We start from the raw sequence: 20058 nt of genomic DNA on the forward strand, positions 1-20058 counted from the left end.
CTTAATGGTAAGCGCCACTGTCTATCTGTTGCGGAAACATAATGGTAAGTGACAGAGAGAATGACGGCAAGTAAAAACATCTCCGAGATTATGGCAACAGTGAACATGGCAGAAGACGAGTAATATACTTCCAATGATACTAATATCTTCGAGAGGGATCCAGAATACATTCCTAACGATTCAGATGACTCAGGGGTATGTTATTTGGTAAAAATACTGCCTTTAGGACGTTTCACAAACATAATGGTAAGTGCATGTACATACCATTATGTTCCTGAAGTACAATTGAAAATTACGTTCGTCGACAAGTACAAGATGTGTACAGTCCAGATCAGTGGTGCGAGATCATCAAGAACTCGGCTAAGAAGAATCCATTGCTTGTATATAATATGATAAGAGAGGATTTCTATCAAATACAACACTCTAAAGAAGCGTTTGTCTTCAGAAAGAAGACAGCTGATGGTCGAGATATCAACCTAAGGAAAGTATGTAGGTGGAAGGTGACCTCCGGATATCCATCATCTTTATTCATCAGCGAGACATTTTGTCATGACGTTTGGCATGAAATAAGCTTCAGGAAACGTGGAAGGCAAGGACCACTTCCTACGCTTCGACTTAAATACAGTGGGCCAAGGCTTATCGAAAAGAAGAAAGTTGCTGACGTTCTGTCGCTCCAACATTACATACCTCCTGTCCACCATGGATTTTTCCTGTCACTAAAGCCAACAGCTTTGGATGACATTGGTAATGAGAGTGATGGATGATTTTGCAGTTTCAGTACAGTTTTGAAGACTTACTGCAAAATTTAATATATAATGTTCCATCACTATGTGTTGTTAATGGTGTATGGTAATGTAATAATTTTTGGATATATCATTTGTTTTAGTCAGTTCTGAGTTTCATTTATGTCTGTATAGTAGAAGATAGATGTTAGAATCACTACAGAATAAAAGGACTGTTCAAAAAAAAGTATTCAGATTTGCAGATCAATTGAAACTTTAGATGTGCTGTATCTCGAAACTGTGATTTTGGCGCTTACCATTTTGTTCCCCCAAGCAGCTCATTTCTCAAAATAGCCACCCTCGTGACGAACGCGATTCTCCCAAGGAGCGACCAGTTCGTTGATACCATCACTGTTGCATTTTCGACTCTGTTCACGGGGTCACAACCTCACTTCTGGCTGCATCGCTCCGTCACTGTCAAAGAGATTTCCTCGAAGGTTTTGGAAACAGACGAAAGTCAGACTGGGCCAAGTCGGGACCGTACGGCATATGAGTGATGACAGTGAAGCCGTGGCGACGGACTGGCGCAGGTGTTACAGCGCCCGTGCGCGATGTGGCATTGTCATGCTGAAGCAGACGGCGGGCAGCGTGTCGACGGCTAGAAACTCGACAAAAGCGAGCTGTTTCTCAAGCACCGTCACACAGTGACCAGCCAGAAGATTATGACCACCTGTCTAATATCCGATACGCCCGCCTATGGCGCAGTTAACAGATGCGATGCGTCGTGGTGTGGAAGCAGTGAGGCTGTGGTAGGTCACCTAATTCCCGCAAATGCCGCGGAGGGGGTCGGTGTGCTCTGACGCCACGTCCAAACGCAACAGGTTCAGATCTGGAGAGTCAGAGGGCCAGCTCATCAACTAGAGATCGCCACTGCGTTCCACGAACCACTCCGTCACACCCCTGGCTCTGTGACATGGCGCATTATCTTACTGGAAAATGTCACTGCCGTCGGGAAACGTGATCGTCATGAAGGCGTGTACGTGGTCTGCAACCAGTGTACGATACTCCCTGGCCGTCATGGTGTGCCTTGCACGAGCTCCACTGCGCTCGCAGATGCCCATGTGAAAGTTCCCCAAAGCGTAATGGAACCTCCGGCAGTTTGTGTCCGTCCCACGGTACAGGTATCAAGGAGTTGTTCCACTGGAGACGATGGATTCGCACTCTCCCACTGATGAAGAAAGTATAGGGATTCATCAGGCCATTCAACGCTCTGCCATTGCCCCAACGTCCAGTGCCTGATGGCCACATGCAAATTTGCCAATGTGGTGATGTTAACACTGGCACATGCACAGTCGCCAGCTGCTGATGCCCATCGTTAGCAGTTTTCGGTGCGCTGTGTATTCAGACACACTTGCACTGTGCCCAGCATTAAGGTCTACCGTTAGTGCCGCCCAAGGCTCCGCCTGTCCTGTTTTACCAGTCTGTCCAACCTATGACGTCTGACGTCTGTAATGAGGGGTGGCCCCCCAACGCCATGACGTCTGGACACAGTTCAAACACATGTTGAAGGGACTTGGCAGAGCAGTTCTCGAAACCCAACAAGTCACGCAGCAGTTTCAGAAACTCTCGTGTGGAGCCTCCCGGCCATCACTGCCAGTCAGACTCTGATAGACAGCGCGCCTCCCTACTCTAGACAGGTCCAGCACATTCAGCGATGTTACATGTGCTGTGCGTGTGTCTGACTAGCGGTCATTATTCGCCAGGTGACGCTGCTATCCCCTCGGCGACTTCATGTTGATTATAAATCTATGGTCGAAATGTGCTGGCTGACCTGTGTAGTTACCTTACACACAACACGTTACAATTTGGAGCTCTTATAAAGACAGAGGGTTGCAACTGGCGGTAGCAAAGTGGGAAAGCTGACCAAGTAATAGGAACAACACTCTCTCTCTCTCTCTCTCTCTCTCTCTTTCTCTCTCTCTCACTCTCTCTCTCTCTTTATAAGCCCATCGCCCACTCAGGTACAGGTGGAAGGAAACTGGTGAGAACTGGTGACGAATGAATCCATGGTCTGTTCCCACCTTTCACAGGACCCGGACCCGCAGCCGCAGCCGTGGCCAGTCGTCGGCGCCAGTAGAAGAGGAGTCTTCGTCTGCGGATGACCTGTCAGTGAAGGCCAGCTCCGGCCGTCGGCGCTACACCTCTCTGGACAGGGGTGCCGCCAGGGACAAGGCCCCCAGCAGCAACAACAACAACAACGGCAATGCACCGGAGGCCAACGAAGTCCTTCCACCACCCAGGAGGTATGTACTGCAGATTCCTCTCCTGGCAGGGTCGCCAAACGGCCACTGCACAGCTCTCGCTAATACACAAAAAACTCAATACGAGTAATCCACTAAATTTATTTTTAATTTTTGACAATGTTCTTTTAACTAAGAAATTTTAAATTGTTATTCGACTTATAACTCATTGATTAGTAATGACATCATGCCGTCAGAAGTGGGCGGAGCCTCCCTCATATATAGGAAGACGTGCACTGGTTTCTCCAGTAGTGATTCTCCAACAAAAAGGGGTTTCTACTCAATGACAATTCATCGATCTATAGCTTTATAACTTTATGTATTTTTTTCAATGTATGTAGCCTTCTACTTAAAACTTTGTATACAACTTGTAGGTCTGAAGATGACCACAGTAGTGGTCGAAAACGGTCACCTTGATAAATAAATCGTGATCAAGTCTAATTTTAATAGTAAATAAACACAAGGACGGTTCCCTTGAAAAGATCACGACCGATTTGGTTCTCCGACCTTGAGACATTCCGACCTCGTGCTCCAATGACCTCTACGTCGGCGGGACGTCATTTTCTTTGCACTGTGCGCAGGTTCCGCGGCCGCACGCTGGGCCGCCCGGAGGCGGACTCAGACGCCGCCGCCGCCCCCGCGCCGCCCCCAGAGGGCGAGCCGGTGCCCGAGGAGCGACTGCCCGCCTCCACGCGCTTCCCGGCGCGCACCTCCGCCCCCCAGCAGTCGCCCGCCGTCCGCCGCCCCAGCCTCGAGCTCGTCGACAGCTCCTCGTTCCGCACGCACCACGGCGGGGGCGGCGCCGCCCCCGCGGGGGGCGAGGAGTCCGCCCCCAGCTTCCCGCAGCGGCTGCCCGCCGGGCCCGTGCGCTTCCTGGGGGTAACCCCCGAGGAGAACGGCGAGCCGGCCGCGGCGCCCCAGACTCACGGGCGCTACCGACCCAGGGGGCACTCGTCGACCACCACCACAACCAGCACGACCACGACCACGGCCGAGCCCGAGCCGGAGGAGGCGTCGACCAGGCCCACGAGGGGGCGCGGACCGCACATCCGCCGGCAGCACTCGACCACCCCCATCACGGCCGCCCCCACCACAGAGCCCAGCACCACCACGACCACCACCACCACCACGACCACGCCTGAGCCGCCACCGGCACCAGTCGACGATGTAGACCCCACTGCTGAGGCGCCTGCCGTACCCAGGTATGCTTCGCGCGATAACAGCACTATGTGGTCTTCAGTCATGAGACTGGTTTGAAGCAGCTCTCCATGCTACTCTATCCTGTGCAAGCTTCTTCATCTTCCAGTACCTACTGCAACCTACATCCTTCTGAATCTGCTTAGTGTATTCATCTCTTGGTCTCCACGATTTTTACCCTCCACACCGCCCTCCAGTGCTAAATTTGTGGTTTCTTGATGCCTCAGGACATGTCCTACCAACCGATCCCTTGTTCTAGTCACGTTGTGCCAGAAGCTCCTCTTCTCCCCAATTCTATTCAACACCTCCTCATTAGTTATGTGATCTACCCATCTAATCTTCAGCATTCTTCTGTAGCACCACATTTCGAAAGCTTCTATTCTCTTCTTCTCCAAACTATTTATCATCCATGCTTCACTTCCATACATAGCTACACTCCATACAAATACTTTCAGAAACGACTTCCTGGCACTTAAATCTATACTCGATGTTAACAAATTTCTCTTCTCCGGAAACGCTTTCCTTGCCATTGCCTGTTTACATTTTATATCCTCTCTACTTCCAGCATCATCAGTTATTTTGCTCCCCAAATAGCAAAACTTCTTTACTACCTTAAGTGTCTCATTTCCTAATCTAATTTAGCGTCACCCGACTTAATTCGACTACATTCCATTATCCTCGTTTTGCTTTTGTTGATGTTCATCTTATATCCTCCTTTCAAGACACTATCCATTCCGTTCAACTGCTCTTCCTTGTCCTATGCTGTCTCTGACAGAATTACAATGTCATCGGCGAACCTCAAAGTTTCTATTTCTTCTCCCTGGATTTTAATACCTACTCCGAATTTTTCTTTTGTTTCCTTTCTTGCTTGCTCAATACATAGATTGAATAACATTGGGAGATGCTACAACCCTGTCTCTCTCCCTTCGCAACCACTGCTCCGCTTTCATGCCCCTCGAGTCTTATTGCCATCTGGTTTCTGTAAAAATTATAAATAGCCTTTCGCTCCCTGTCTTTTACCCCTGTCACCTTCAGATTTTGAAAGAGAGTATTCCAGTCAACATTGTCAAAAGCTTTCTCTAAGTCTACAAATGCTAGAATCGTAGGTTTGCCTTTCCTTAATCTAAGATAAGTCGTAAGGTCAGTATTGCCTCACGTGTTCCAACATTTCTACGGAATCCAAACTGATCTTCCCCGAGGTAGGCTTCTACCAGTTCCTCCATTCCTCTGTAAATAATTCGCGTTAGTATTTTGAACAGCACTATAGTTCAATTCTTCTATCTTGGCGGTTCGCGCATGCCCGCCCAGACGCGGGAGATTGCTGCGTTGCCATTTGTTCGCGCCAAGAGAAGCAGCTCCATAGTATAGTATAGTAAGCAAACTTACATTTAGTGGGGAGCAGGCAGTCTATGGAGTAAAGCCGCCACGGCCGCATTAACCCTTTCGCCGCTACAGAGACGTGCTCCCCGCATTCCGCGCTGTGCGCGATTTTGTCATCACTGCACTGCTCGCCTGTGCAGGCACACGGTGTCCCGACTGCTTTGACACACTTTATCATTCGATTTCACAAAAACTATTTGGCCCAAAAATTTGAATTTTACACATCTGAATGACTGATACCTCCCCCCCCCCCCCCATAAATGGCTTAATTTTGTTTCGACGTTCAACGCAGCTATTGTGCAGCATTAGATGTAGTAAACCACTGCACGAAATTTGGAACAGTTTGCAGAGGTAGAAGTCCATAAGGTATACTTTCCATATGGTCGATTTTAGTTGCCACTAGAAATTTCAAAAAATTACATTCAAACGAATAAAATGCATGAAGTAAGACACTTCGATATTGTTTTTAAGTGAAGAAAACATTAAGCACCGACCGACGTTTTAATTCAGAACCATTAACTTATCAGCCATACGTTTTAATCATTACGGTAACGCATCTCGTCTTTCGATAGATCTCCTGGAGTAGTTTAAAATGTCACGCAAAATACCGACAAACACTGTTGGTATGATTATGAATTACCCACGTTTCGTCGAAGTACAAAAGGAAATAAACAATTACCGCTGTTCTTTATTGCGAAAAAGCGGTTATTGAGAATGATATAAACACCTTTCCTTGCTATCGCCTGAATTAGGACGCTTATTGCTTGTTTGGTTTAATTAATTAATGGAATGTATTGTTCATATCATGGATTGAGTGGTATTCCTTATCACATCGCCACTTATCGAAGCTCATGCTCTGAAAATTCTCTCTCGCATATCTTCAGGTGTAGTTGGAACGTTTTTATAAACAATGTCTTTTACAAATCCCCATAAGAAAAAATCCAGAGGCGTCAAGTCTGGCGTACAATCCAACGATTTGGTAATTGTCCTGCAAACTCATTTCTAGTCAGCGAAAAATGTGCTGGACACCCATCGTGTTGACACCACACGATGAAATAGGGGCCTCTACTTCTGTCCTCCAGAATCCCACACGATACAGTCACCGACCACGGATTTTGATGTGCAACATGTCGCAGCCAACATGGATTTCAGTTGCCCAGTAATGTATGTTATGCAAATTAACATTTCCATGGTTCGTGAATGTAGCCTCGTCAGCAAATAAAATCAAATTAATAACCGTGTCATCCATCTGAATCTGAAGTTGAGCCCATCGGCAGAATTCATGCAATCCGTAGCAGTTAATTCTTGTTGGAGACTGATACGGTAAGGATGATATTTAAGGCGATGCAGAACACGAGCAATTCTACTCCGGCTCACGACAGAGTGCCTTGCGATTTGGCGCGAACTAACACAAGAATCTCGAACCGCAGTGGAAAGAGTACCAATTTCCGTTTCCTCGTTAGTAACTTTCCTTTGCCGGATATGTTTCCGATGCGTGAACGATCCAGCTATTATCTTACACATAATTAAATTACGACGTGTAGGGTGAGTACGTTGGCGATATCTATAAGCGTATACGTCTCTAGCCCTCCCTGAATTTCGTTGGCATTCTCCGTAGACGAGAAGCGTATCGACTTGTTTTTCGAAGGAATACATAATTCACATTCGCTTGATTCGACGATACTAGTCTTACAAGGGGAGGCAGCCAATTGTGAAATTCAGATTCGATTCATAATGCGCATAATAAAAGCTCATGGCCAGAGGTGTAAAGCACCAAGATGCACTTCTCAGCCGTTGTCGAGAAAATCGACAGTTAAAAGAAACCGTTGCGGTAAAATACTCTCTACGATTAGTAATTTTCCACAGCCTCGTGGCGCAGCGGTAACCGCTCGAAATCGTAATCCGAAGGTCGCAGCATCCAATCTCGCGCCATGCAACCTTTTTTTTTAGTATTTCTTTTTTGCAATTCAAATGTCTCTATTCTAATTCGAACATTTGACTTACGCTATACGTATTCGTTTCGGAACATCATTTCTACGTCTTCCGTTAACTATACGTGGTAAACATTATGAAGACAATAACATTTGTGAAATATAACTTTGTTTGCGGAAAACATAATCATGTTTGAAGTCGCCAGTTTTTCCACGAGAAACGACTTTCAACTACTTCTAAACATTCATGGTGGTGTCTGTTTGTTCTATAACGTGTCTCCCTACCACTTTCGCGCAACGACGCTCTGAGCGTGTTTTTTAGGGAATTGACTAGTTTGAACCTGGGACCTGTTGCTGGTAAGGAGACGCCAGACCACACATGACATGTAGAGTTCAGAAGGGTTCATTGAGACTAGCGATGATATAACCAAATACTTAATGATTTCAGCGTCAGCTCCACTGCACTCCCTGTAAAAGAATCTTGATACTAACTAAATTTAGTGGAAGGGGTTCAAGGCTTTCCTATTTTTAGTTAGCTGGTAAAATAACGTCGAAAAAGCAGTTTAGTTTACCACTGGAAATTTTATTCTACTCACAAAACAATGTTTATAAATTGCACTATTCATAAAAGGAAATATTTTAATACAGGATGATAAAAACCAACTGCGTTCAACAAAAATGTGAACGAATATTCCCTGAATGGGTTTCCAAGTTCTACAATGGCTCGAAGGATGACCTATGCCATATCACATCTGTAATCTAGGTTTAAATTAAGTTTCACAAAAGAGAAAACTATCAAAATGGTCTACAGTGACCCTCAATTATCTTTAATTACTTATCTAACTTGTCGTAAATTACAGTGGCTGATGTGGCTTCTCAATAACTACATAACAGAAAAATCATCACGTTTCAGATTTTTACTTCAAGTGGCAATGTGAACACCATGAGTTTTAATTAACGATCGACACTAGTATTACGCAAAGAAAGGGGGCGTAACAGATGAGACTTCCGCAGTTCTGAGTGAAGCCTTATGCGCTGTTATACGGCATCGCGTGCATTCATTACCTTGTCGGTGTTTAGGCAGCGCCAGGGCGGCAGCGGGCAGCACAGCTCCGCTCACCTCGCCATCTCGGAAGCAACTCTCACCTTACTTCTCCTTACTACAATTTACCGAAGTTGGTTTAAAAAAAAACTATCTGGCTGTGTTTTCATCTGACCAATCAGGGTCTCAATGTTAACCTTAAGCTACGCCTACAAAAATTCTGTCTATCCAATGAGAAACGTTATACTTTTCGTGGTGGGGCAATGTTTTTAAAGTTTGCAACGTAGCAGAGACGCGAAAAAGTCTCACGCTAAAACCTGCAGCTGGTGTGGTCCTTTAAGCGTTATCGTAAGATCTATACTGTTTTTCTGGAGGGCTCTAGCTTTTAAGATTGGCTGGGGGTGGTCCTTGACGTAACAGAGACGCGAAAGAGTCTCACACTAAAACGTGCGGGTGGTGTCGTCCTAATGGTTAGCTGGCGACGTGGGTGTCCAGTCCGTCCCTTATCGTAGGGCCTTCTAGCTTAACACGGTTCTGCTCTCGGCTTCTGTTCTCGTTTCTCCCCTCGGAACTGCGTCTGCCTCACGGTGGGAAGGTACGACATGCATTCAGGCATTCTTGTGTTAGTCTGTGGTATTCCATTTGCTAACTCGTTACACGTATTACTTTGGTTAATTTAATGTCACGTTTTATTCCGAGCTATGTGACATACTACTGGATTTGCTTATCATGTCAGGGTTTTCATGGAAGGTGTTGGATTTGCCTGACACCTTACATACTTATTATATGCATAATTGTTGCAACTGATTGCCGGGAATTTTATATACATTTGAATTACAAAAAACAAATACTAATAAAAAAAAGTTGCATGGCGCGAAATTCGATCCTGCGACCTTCGGATTACGAACCCGAGCGCTTACCGCTGTCCCACGACGCTGTGGAAAATCATTAATCGTAGAGAGTATTTCACCGCAACGGTTTCTTTTAACTGTCGATTTTTTCGACAGCGGCTGAGAAGTGCACCTTGGTGCTCTGCCACATTACACCTCTGGCCATGAGCTCTTATTATGCGCAGTATGAACCGAATCTGGATTTCAGAATTGGCAGCCTCCCCTTGTTACCAGTAATATTAGAGTTGTATCGCGAAATCGTCGCATGGTGTTTACATGTCAATAGCACGTTAGATGGATACGCCGTATTAGGCGAATATTTACTATTTGCACCATATAGGACAGAATTGTCAGAGCATGTGCTTTGATAAGTGCCTAACTGATAAGGAATACCACTCAATCCATGACAAGAAGACTTCAGCACTGCACTGATACCAATGGTCACCACTTCGAACACCTTCTGTAAATGGACGTTCGTGCCACCTTTTTGATCTTCGTCGACCTACAAAGACCTTACTGTTACACATCCTTGGATTCGTCTCGATAGCCGCGATCAGAAAATAAGTACCAAACTACAGCATCCCATTAAAAAAAAAGTTGACCTTCATATGTCTGACGCGACACCACCTAGCAACAAAAAATCGAAGTCATATTACGTCCCCCGTTGCCCTGTACAACATTTGTCGCACAAACTTTGCAGCTACTATCATAATTTCAGAGTTATTCTAGGTGGCAATAGTTAGTGACTCACCCTGTACGAGGTGCATTCAAGTTCTAAGACCTCCGATTTTTACTTCGGACTGGAAACAGATAGAAACATGCACATTGTTTTAAAATGTGGCAGCGTTCATTGTCAATACGTCCCAGAGATGGCAGCACCGTACGGCAGATGGAATTTTACCGCCAACGGCAAGAATGAGAACTGTTTTAAATACTTAAAATGGCGACGTTTTCCTTACTTGAACAGCGTCCAATCATTCGTTTTCTGAATTTGCGTGGTGTGAAACCAGTTGAAATTCATCGAGAGTTGAAGGAGACACGTGGTGATGGAGTTACGGATGTGTCGAAAGTGCGTTCGTGGGTGCGACAGTTTAATGAATTCAGAACATCGTGTGACAACAAACCGAAACAACATCGGGCTCGCACAAGCCGGTCTGACGACACGATCGAGAAAGTGGAGAGAATTGTTTTGGGGGATCGCCAAATGACTGTTGAACAGATCGCCTCCAGAGTTGGCTTTTCTGTGGGTTCTGTGCACACAATCCTGCATGACGACCTGAAAATGCGAAAAGTGTCATCCAGGTGGGTGCCACGAATCCTGGCGGACGACCACACGGCTGCCCGTGTGGCACGTTGCCGAGCAATGTTGACGCGCAACGACAGCATGAATGGGACTTTTTTTCGTCGGTTGTGACAATGGATGAGACGTGGATGCCATTTTGCAATCCAGAAACAAAGCGCCAGTCAGCTCAATGGAAGCACACAAATTCACCGCCACCAAAAAAATTTCGGGTAACCGCCAGTGCTGAAAAAATGACGGTGTCCATGTTCTGGGACAGCGAGGGCGTAATCCTTACCCATTGCGTTCCAAAGGGCACTACGGTAACAGGTGCATCCTACGAAAATGTTTTGAAGAACAAATTCCTTCCTGCGCTGCAACAAAAACGTCCGGGATGGGCTGCGCGCATGCTGTTTCACCAAGACAACGCACCCGCACATCGAGCTGACGTTACCCAACAGTTTCTTCGCGATAACAACTTTGAAGTGATTCCTGGTGCTCCCTACTCACCTGACCTGGCTCCTAGTGACTTCTGGCTTTTTCCAACAACGAAAGACACTCTCCGTGGCCGCATATTCACCAGCCGTGTTGCTATTGCCTCAGCGATTTTCCAGTGGTCAAAACAGACTGCTAAAGAAGCCTTCGCCGCTGCCACGGAATCGTGGCGTCAGCGTTGTGAAAAATGTGAACGTCTGCAGGGCGATTACGTCGAGAAGTAACGCCACTTTCATCGATTCCGGGTGAGTAGTTAATTAGAAAAAAAATCGGAGGCCTTAGAACTTGAATGCACCTCGTATATATAAATGATCTGGCGGACAGGGTGGGCATAAATCTGCGTTTGTTTGCTGATGATGCCATGGTGTACGGTAAGGTGACAAAGTTGAGTATCTGTAGGTAGGTACAAGACAACTTGGACAACATTTCCAGTTGGTGTGATGAACAGCAGCTAGCCCTAAATATGGCCAAATGTAAGTCACTGCGGACCAGTAGGGAGAACAAACCTTTTATGTTCGGATAGATTATTACTAGTGTCCTGGTTGACACAAACCGAGCGAGGTGGCGCAGTGGTTTGCACACTGGACTCGCATTCGGGAGGACGACGGTTCAATCCCGTCTCCAGCCATCCTGATTTAGGTTTTCAGTGATTTCCCTAAATCGTTTAAGGGAAATGCCGGGATGGTTCCTCTGAAAGGGCACGGCCGATTTCCTTCCCAATCCTTCCCTAACCCGAGCTTGCGCTCCGTCTCTAATGACCTCGTTTTCGACGGGACGTTAAACACTAACCACCACCACCACCTGGTTGACACAATTAAGTCATTTAAATATCTGGGCGATATGCGGTGGAATGAGCATATGAGAACTGAGATAAGGTAGGCTTGTGGCCTACTTTGGGTTATTAGGGGAATTCTGGAACGGAAGGCTTTTGACACAGTACCACACAAGCGGCTCGTAGTGGAATTGCGTGCTTATGGAATATCGTCTAAGTTATCTAAATTTTATACTCCGCAAGCCACCCAACGATGTGTGGCGGAGGGCACTTAACGTGCCACTGTCATTATCTCCCTTTTCTGTTCCAGTCGCGTATGGTTCGCGGGAAGAACGACTGTCTGAAAGCCTCCGTGCGTGCTCGAATCTCTCTAATTTTGCATTCCTGATCTCCTCGGGAGTTGTAAGTAGGGGGAAGCAATATATTCCTCATCCAGAAACGCACCCTCTCGAAATCTGGCGCGCAAGCTACACCGCGATGCAGAGCGCCTCTCTTGCAGAGTCTGCCACTCGAGTTTGCTAAACATCTCCGTAACGCTACCACGGTTACCGAATAACCCTGTGACGAAACGCGCCGCTCTTCTTTGGATCTTCTCTACCTCCTCTGTCACCCCGACCTGGTACGGATCCCACACTGATGAGCAATACTCGAGTGCAGCTCGAACGATTTCTGTAAGCCACCTCCTTTGATGATGGACTACATTTTCTAAGGACTCTCCCAATGAATCTCAACCTGGTACCCGCCTTACCAACAATTAATTACCAACAATTATGTGACTGGATTTGCGATTTCCTGTCAGAGAGGTCACAGTCCGCAGTAATTGTAGGAAAGTCATCGAGTAAAAGAGAAGTGATTTCAGGCGTTCCCCGAGGCACTGTTATAGGCCCTTTGCAGTTCCTTATCTATATAAACGATTTGGGAGACAATCTGAGCAGGCGTCTTCGGTTGTTTGCAGATGATGCTGTCGTTAATCGACTAATAAAATCAGAAGATCAAAACGAACTGCAAAACGATTTAGAAAAGATATCTGAATGATGCTAAAAGTGGCAGTTGACCCTAAATAACGTAAAGTTTGAGGTCATCCACATGAGTGCTAAAAGGAATCCGTTAAACGTCGGTTACACGATATATCAGTCTATTCTGAAAGCCGTAAATTCAACTAAATACATTACAATTACGAACAACTTAAATTGGAAAGAAGACATAGGAAATGAACTAAGGAGACTGCCTACACTACGCTTGTCCGTCCTCTTTTAGAATACTGCTGCGCGGTGTGGGATCGTTACCAGATAGGACTGACTGAGTACATGGAAAAAGGTCAAAGAAAGGCAGCACATTTTGTATTATCGCGAAATATGGGAGACAGTGTCACAGAAATGATGCAGAATTAGGGCTGGAAATCATTAAAAAGAAAGGCGTTTTTCGTTGCGACGGAATCTTCTCACGAAATTCCAATCGCCAACTTTTTCCTCCGAATGCGAAAATATTTTGTTGACACCGACCTAGGTAGTGCAGGACGATCACCACGATAAAATAAGGGAGATCAGAGCTCGTACTGAAAGATATAAGTGTTCATTCTTTCCGCGCGCTATACGAGATTGGAATAATAGAGAATTGTGAAGGTGGTTCGATGAACCCTCTTCCAGGCACTTAAATATCATTTGCAGAGTACCCATGTAGATGTAGATGTAGATGTAGAGTGTTCCACCTGTAGAGGACGCTGTGCGAAATCTTTTCATTCCGTTGTGGAGTGCGCGCTGATATGAAACTCCCTGGCAGTTTAAATCTGTGTGCCGGACTGAAACTCGAACTCGGGACCTTTGCTGCCAGAGCACTTGCCTGAGAGAGGCGAAGATCACGAGTTCGAGCCTCGGTGCGGCACACAGTTTTAATCTGCCAGGAAGTTTCGTATCAGCGCACACTCCGCTGCAGAGTGAGAATCTCATTCTGGAAACATCCCCCAGGCTGTGCCTAAGCAATATCCTTTCTTTCAGTAGTGTTTGTTCTGCAAGGTTCGCAAGAGAGCTTCTGTGAAGTTTGGAAGGTGGGAGACGAGATACTGGCGGAAGTAAATCTGTGAGGACTGCGCGTGAGTCGTGCTTGGGTAGCTCAGTTGGTATAGAGCTTGCCCTCGAAAGGCAAAGGCCGGAGTTCGAGTCTCGGTCCGGCACACAGTTTTAATCTGCCAGGAAGTTTCAGTAGTGAGAAAATTTAGAGAACCGGTATTTGAAGCTGACTGGTGAACGATTCTACTGCGGCCAACATATATTGCGGTTGAGGACGACGAAGATAACATACGAGAAATTAGGGGTCATACGGAGACATATACAGTGAAACCTTCCCGTCTCCTCTATACCTCTTTTGTTAATGATAACCTTCTCTTTTACAATAAACTATGAAACCTTTCCTTAGGATTTCTATCTCTTGCTTAATAATAACAAATGAAATCTTCCCTTTGAAATTTGTTCTCTTTCTCAATCTTCCCATACAAATTCAATTGCTGCTTATTAAAAGTGATTTTCTGATTATTTCGACGAAATACCTGCAATAACTCAAAACTGTTCCTCACCTTTTTTACTGTTACTGGATCGCCACCTGACTGCTACATCGAACTGCGACATGAATATACTCACTCTGTTTTACTCTACTCTATTAGCTGCTGGTGGGCTGTCATAATAAGTGGCTATATTTATTACCAAAGCTGACGTTATTCTTTAATAGCAAAGCTGACGTCATTCTTTAATTAATTCGACTGAAATTAGGTAATTCATAGTTAAACTTTTTCTTGATATCAATAAAATTTTGCAAAGTTTTACGTTGATCGTTTTTGGGATGGATTATAATTAGGAATGCAATATTGCTAACAAAAGTTAATTATATTGTGAATGAAATGATTTCACAAAAGTTGAAATGGGACTTACTTTTTACAATAATCGTACACCTAGCAACGCGCAACATACCTTCAGTAGTCTTGAGTTTCTCAAAAAAAATAATTCAATAATATTAGTTCCTCTTATGATAATAGTTAGCTGATATCTCTGTACATCTGTTTATAACCTCTTGTAAGTCACAGCTGGTGGCTGGCAGACACACCGCTCCTCTCAACCTCTCGCTTCAGACCTGCTACCGACTCGCTTCACATCTCGCTTACTACTGACTTCCTACGAACGCTAAAGTGCGGTCTCTCCTGCCAACAATGCTTTCTGGCGCAGACAATCCCTGCCGCCATTACAAAATGTATCAATGCGCGGTCTTTCCCGCTCTTTTCTTAAAATTTATCCATACGCGTTCTCTCCCGCCCTTTTTTAAAATTATATCAATTTGTGGGTTCTCTTGTCAACAATACTTTGGTGCAGACATTCCCTGCTACCACAATTATTTCCAACATGACAAATATTAATTATTCGTACTTAATCCTATTAATAAAATATAAACATCTTTCATAAATTGTGATTTGACAATAAACAATAGAAATATCCACGTCCTACAACAGTCCATGTAAATTGGAGAGGGGAAGAAAAGAAAGAAAAGGGAAGAGATCATTGCTGTCAGCTGCATTGGGACATTACGCGGAATTAGGGAAATTTGTACCGAACCGAGATTCGAACCTGGAATCTCCCACTTAGTTTTTTTTTTCACGTATAAAAAGGTAAAAATATATATTTATTTTGACATACATAAAATGCATACAATAAGCCAACACAAATTTCTTCAGAGGCTCTCACAGCAATATGCAAGTTACCATTTATTTTCTGTTCCCATTTTTGCCCCAAGCAACTTGCAGTTATTTGCATTCAGATAAGCACATCAGTGCAACACATGTTGTACATATTACAGTTCCAATTCTTCACCTGGGGTAATGGAGCGAACTGTGCTTCTACAAATTCATCTGTAACTTCTGACAAAGTGCTTTGTTTCCAGTTAGGTTATCGTCCGTTGTCAATCAATAATGCTTTTACTCCTTCATAGAAGTCGTGACCTTCACGTGCATGAACAGCAATTCTGTACTCCATCTTCAGACAGTGCAATAAACTTTTGCCTTCGCCTTCTTCTGGTTGTTTTTTTGTAACTTTTAATGAAGTTGGAGACATATTATTTATGGCCTCTATTGTTTTCAGAGACCACTCTGAACCTTCAACTCTTAAAACTTTCTAATATCTCCTCCATTGTTGATGCTGAGAAGCAGGAATCTATTATTGACATGTATGGCGTAAGACTAAATTCAGATGTCTTTGATGTGCTGGATTTTGAAAACTTATTTAATACCTCCTCTACTGCACTCTGAGTGCTTGGACACTTTAAAAGTGAATCCAGCAAGTCAACAAGTTTACCGAAATCACCGAAATGAGTTGCAATACATGCCTTCAAAACATCTAGTCCTTTCAGTCTATATCCTGTCAATGCAAGATACAAACCCGACTTACCACCTAATCGAGGAAGAAAGTAACTGCCACCCACATCGGGAAATAATCCAATTGCGGTCTCTGGCATTGCAAAAAGAGTTCTCTCTGTAGCTACACGAAAGTGACCATGGACTGAAAGTCCCACGCCTCCACCCATGGTTATGCCATCTATAAATGCTTTATAGGGTATATTATATGTGCCAATAAGAGAATTAAGTGTATATTCTTCACGAAAGAAGTCCCTCCCCAGGTTTGTACCTTTTATACCAGCTTCAGTTACAGCTCTTACGTCACCTCCAGCACAAAATGCCTTTTCACCTGTTCCTTTCATTATCACTGAGCTCTTCTCTTTCTCTCAATGTTTCATAGTTGGAAATATTTTTCGTATGACATATAAATTAAGAGCATTTAATGGGTTAGGTCGATTAAGTGTTATGACTGCTTTATCGTTGACATGATTCAATAATTACATCATTTTCACTTGAACTCATCTGTCTTCTCAGACTTATCTTAGAAGAAAGATTAAGAAAAGGCAAAGCTACGTTTTTAGCATTTGTAGACTTAGACAAACCTTTTGATAATGTTAACTGGAATACTGTCTTTCAAATTCTGAAGGTGGCAGGGGTAAAATACAGGGAGCGTAAGGCTATTTACAATTTGTACAGGAACCAGATGGCAGTTATAAGAGTCGAGGGGCATGAAGCAGTGGTTGGGAAGGGAGTGAGACAGGGTTGTAGCCTCTCCCCGATGTTATTCAATCTGTATACCGAGCAAGCAGTAAAGGAAACAAAAGAACCATACGGAGTATGTATTAAAATTCATGGAGGAGAAATAAAAACTTTTAGGTTCGCCGATGAGATTCTAATTCTGTCAGAGACAGCGAAGGACTTGGAAGAGCAGTTGAACGGAATGGACAGTATCTTGAAAGGAGGATATAAGATGAACATTAACAAAAGCAAAACGAGGATAATGGAATGTAGTCTAATTAAGTCGGGTGATGCTGAGGGAATTAGATTAGGAAATGAGACACTTAAAGTAGTAAAGGAGTTTTGCTATTTGGGGAGCAAAATAACCGATGATGGTCGAAGTAGAGAGGATATAAAATGTAGACTGGCAATGGCAAGGAAATGCTTCCTGGAGAAGAGAAATTTGTTAACATCGAGTATAGATTTAAGTGTCAGGAAGTCGTTTCTGAATGTATTTGTATGGAGTGTAGCCATGTATGCAAGTGAAACATGGATGATAAATAGTTTGGACGGGAAGAGAATAGAAGCTTTCCAAATGTAGTGCTACAGAAGAATGCTGAAGATTAGATGGGTAGATGAAATAACTAATGAGGAGGTATTGAATAGAATTGGGGGGAAGAGGAGTTTGTGGCACAACTTGACTAGAAGAAGGGACTGGTTGGTAGGACATGTTCTGAGGTATCAAGGCAACACCAGTTTAGTATTGGAGGGCAGCGTGGAGGGTAAAAATCTTAGAGGGAGACCAAGACATGATGGCTACACTAAGCAGATTCAGAAGGATGTAAGTTGCAGTAGGTACTGGGAGATGAAGAAGCTTGCACTGGACAGAGTAGCACGGAGAGCAGCACCAAACCAGTCTCAGGACTGAAGACCACCACAACAACAATGTACTTTGTGGATAGCTCTGGTAGATAGGTAGGGATCTGTCAGAGCAGAGGACCAACTTGTCCGGTTTTAGTGAGTAGGTGTATCTGTGACCAGACAACAGTGCTGGAAGTGACTTGGGCACGGCGACGCATTGCAGGAGGGACAGCTTCGCGGTGTCGCGAGGCGGGCGCCCGCGGCCAGCGCCGGAGGAGGAGGAGGAGGAGGAGGAGGCGGGGGCGGAGGAGCCGGGCAGCGCGGAGGCGTTCCAGGAGCGGCGGGCCACCACGGAGGGCTGGGCGGCGGCGACCGGCGGCTGGAACACGGCGTCGACGGCGGCGCCGCCCACCGACGCCACGACGGAGCAGGAGGCGGCCGGGCTGACGGCGGCGGCGGGCGACCAGGCGGCGCTGCAGCTGTACGCCGTGCTGCGCCAGGCCGAGGGCGTGCGCGACAACTCGGTCCTGGACGACCTGGAGGACGAGCTGGCCGGCGCCACCGACGGCTACCTGCCCGGCGTCGACGAGGTGCGTGCGCTAGCCACGGCTCAGCTCCATGACCACGGCGCAGAGGGTTTCATTCGGTGTGCCTGCTGCCCAATACAGGGCGTTTCACAAGTTGACACGGAGCTGTAGACCTCACAGGGCGTTTCACAAGTCTCTCCTAAACATACAAAGCGAAATACAGAGTGCTCTGTACATAACATATTCCAATGCAATAAATGTATAGTCAACACTACAGATTTCGTAACAGACGCACCACAGAGCTGTAAACAGTACAGGGGGTTTCACAATTTACACCTAAACTCATGATGGCAGTACAGGGTGTTTTGTAAGTAACTTATATCTGGCCGGCGTCGACGAGGTGCGTGCACTAGCCACAAACGAACTCGATGACCACGACGTAGAGGGTTTCATTCGGTGTGCCTGCTGCCCAATACAGGGCGTTTCACAAGTTGATACGGAGCTGTAAACCTCACAGGTCGTTTCACAAGTCACTCCTAAACATAAAAGCGAAATACAGACTGCTTTGTAAGTAACATATTCCAATGCACCAAATGTATAGTCAACACTACAGATTTCGTAACAGACGCACCACAGAGCTGTAAACAGTACAGGGGGTGTCACAATTTACACCTAAACTTATCATAGGAATACAGGGTGTCTTGTAAGTAACTTATATCTGGCCGGTGTCGACGAGGTGCATGCACTAGCCACAAACGAACTCGATGACCACGACGCAGAGGGTTTCATTCGGTGTGCCTGCTGCCCAATACAGGGCGTTTCACAAGTTGACACGGAGCTGTAGACCTCACAGGGCGTTTCACAAGTCTCTCCTAAACATAAAAGCGAAATACAGAGTGTTCTGTACATAACATATTCCAATGCACCAAATGTATAATCAACACTACAGATTTCGTAACAGACGCACCACTGAGCTGTAAACAGTACAGGGGGTCACAATTTACACCTAAACTAATGATGGCAGTACAGGGTGTTTTGTAAGTAACTTATATCTGGCCGGCGTCGACGAGGTGCGTGCACTAGCCACAAACGAACTCGATGACCACGACGCAGAGGGTTTCATTCGGTGTGCCTGCTGCCCAATACAGGGCGTTTCACAAGTTGATACGGAGCTGTAAACCTCACAGGTCGTTTCACAAGTCACTCCTAAACATAAAAGCGAAATACAGACTGCTTTGTAAGTAACATATTCCAATGCACCAAATGTATAGTCAACACTACAGATTTCGTAACAGACGCACCACAGAGCTGTAAACAGTACAGGGGGTGTCACAATTTACACCTAAACTTATCATAGGAATACAGGGTGTCTTGTAAGTAACTTATATCTGGCCGGTGTCGACGAGGTGCATGCACTAGCCACAAACGAACTCGATGACCACGACGCAGAGGGTTTCATTCGGTGTGCCTGCTGCCCAATACAGGGCGTTTCACAAGTTGACACGGAGCTGTAGACCTCACAGGGCGTTTCACAAGTCTCTCCTAAACATAAAAGCGAAATACAGAGTGTTCT

At 45.4% G+C, this 20058-nt stretch overlaps 1 protein-coding gene across 1 annotated transcript in view; it reads left to right on the forward strand.

Moving 5' to 3' along the window:
- LOC126295440 (mucin-19-like) overlaps nucleotides 1-20058 on the forward strand; it is a 293300-nt gene that overhangs the window by 207336 nt on the left and 65906 nt on the right. The window contains exons 7-9 of the mRNA XM_049987938.1: nucleotides 2813-3025; nucleotides 3604-4224; nucleotides 18182-18548. Of these exons, the coding sequence (XP_049843895.1) occupies nucleotides 2813-3025; nucleotides 3604-4224; nucleotides 18182-18548 (1201 nt within the window). The remainder of the gene's footprint in view (nucleotides 1-2812; nucleotides 3026-3603; nucleotides 4225-18181; nucleotides 18549-20058) is intronic.

Source organism: Schistocerca gregaria, chromosome 11, assembly GCF_023897955.1.
Source record: "Schistocerca gregaria isolate iqSchGreg1 chromosome 11, iqSchGreg1.2, whole genome shotgun sequence".
Taxonomy (NCBI): domain Eukaryota; kingdom Metazoa; phylum Arthropoda; class Insecta; order Orthoptera; family Acrididae; genus Schistocerca; species Schistocerca gregaria.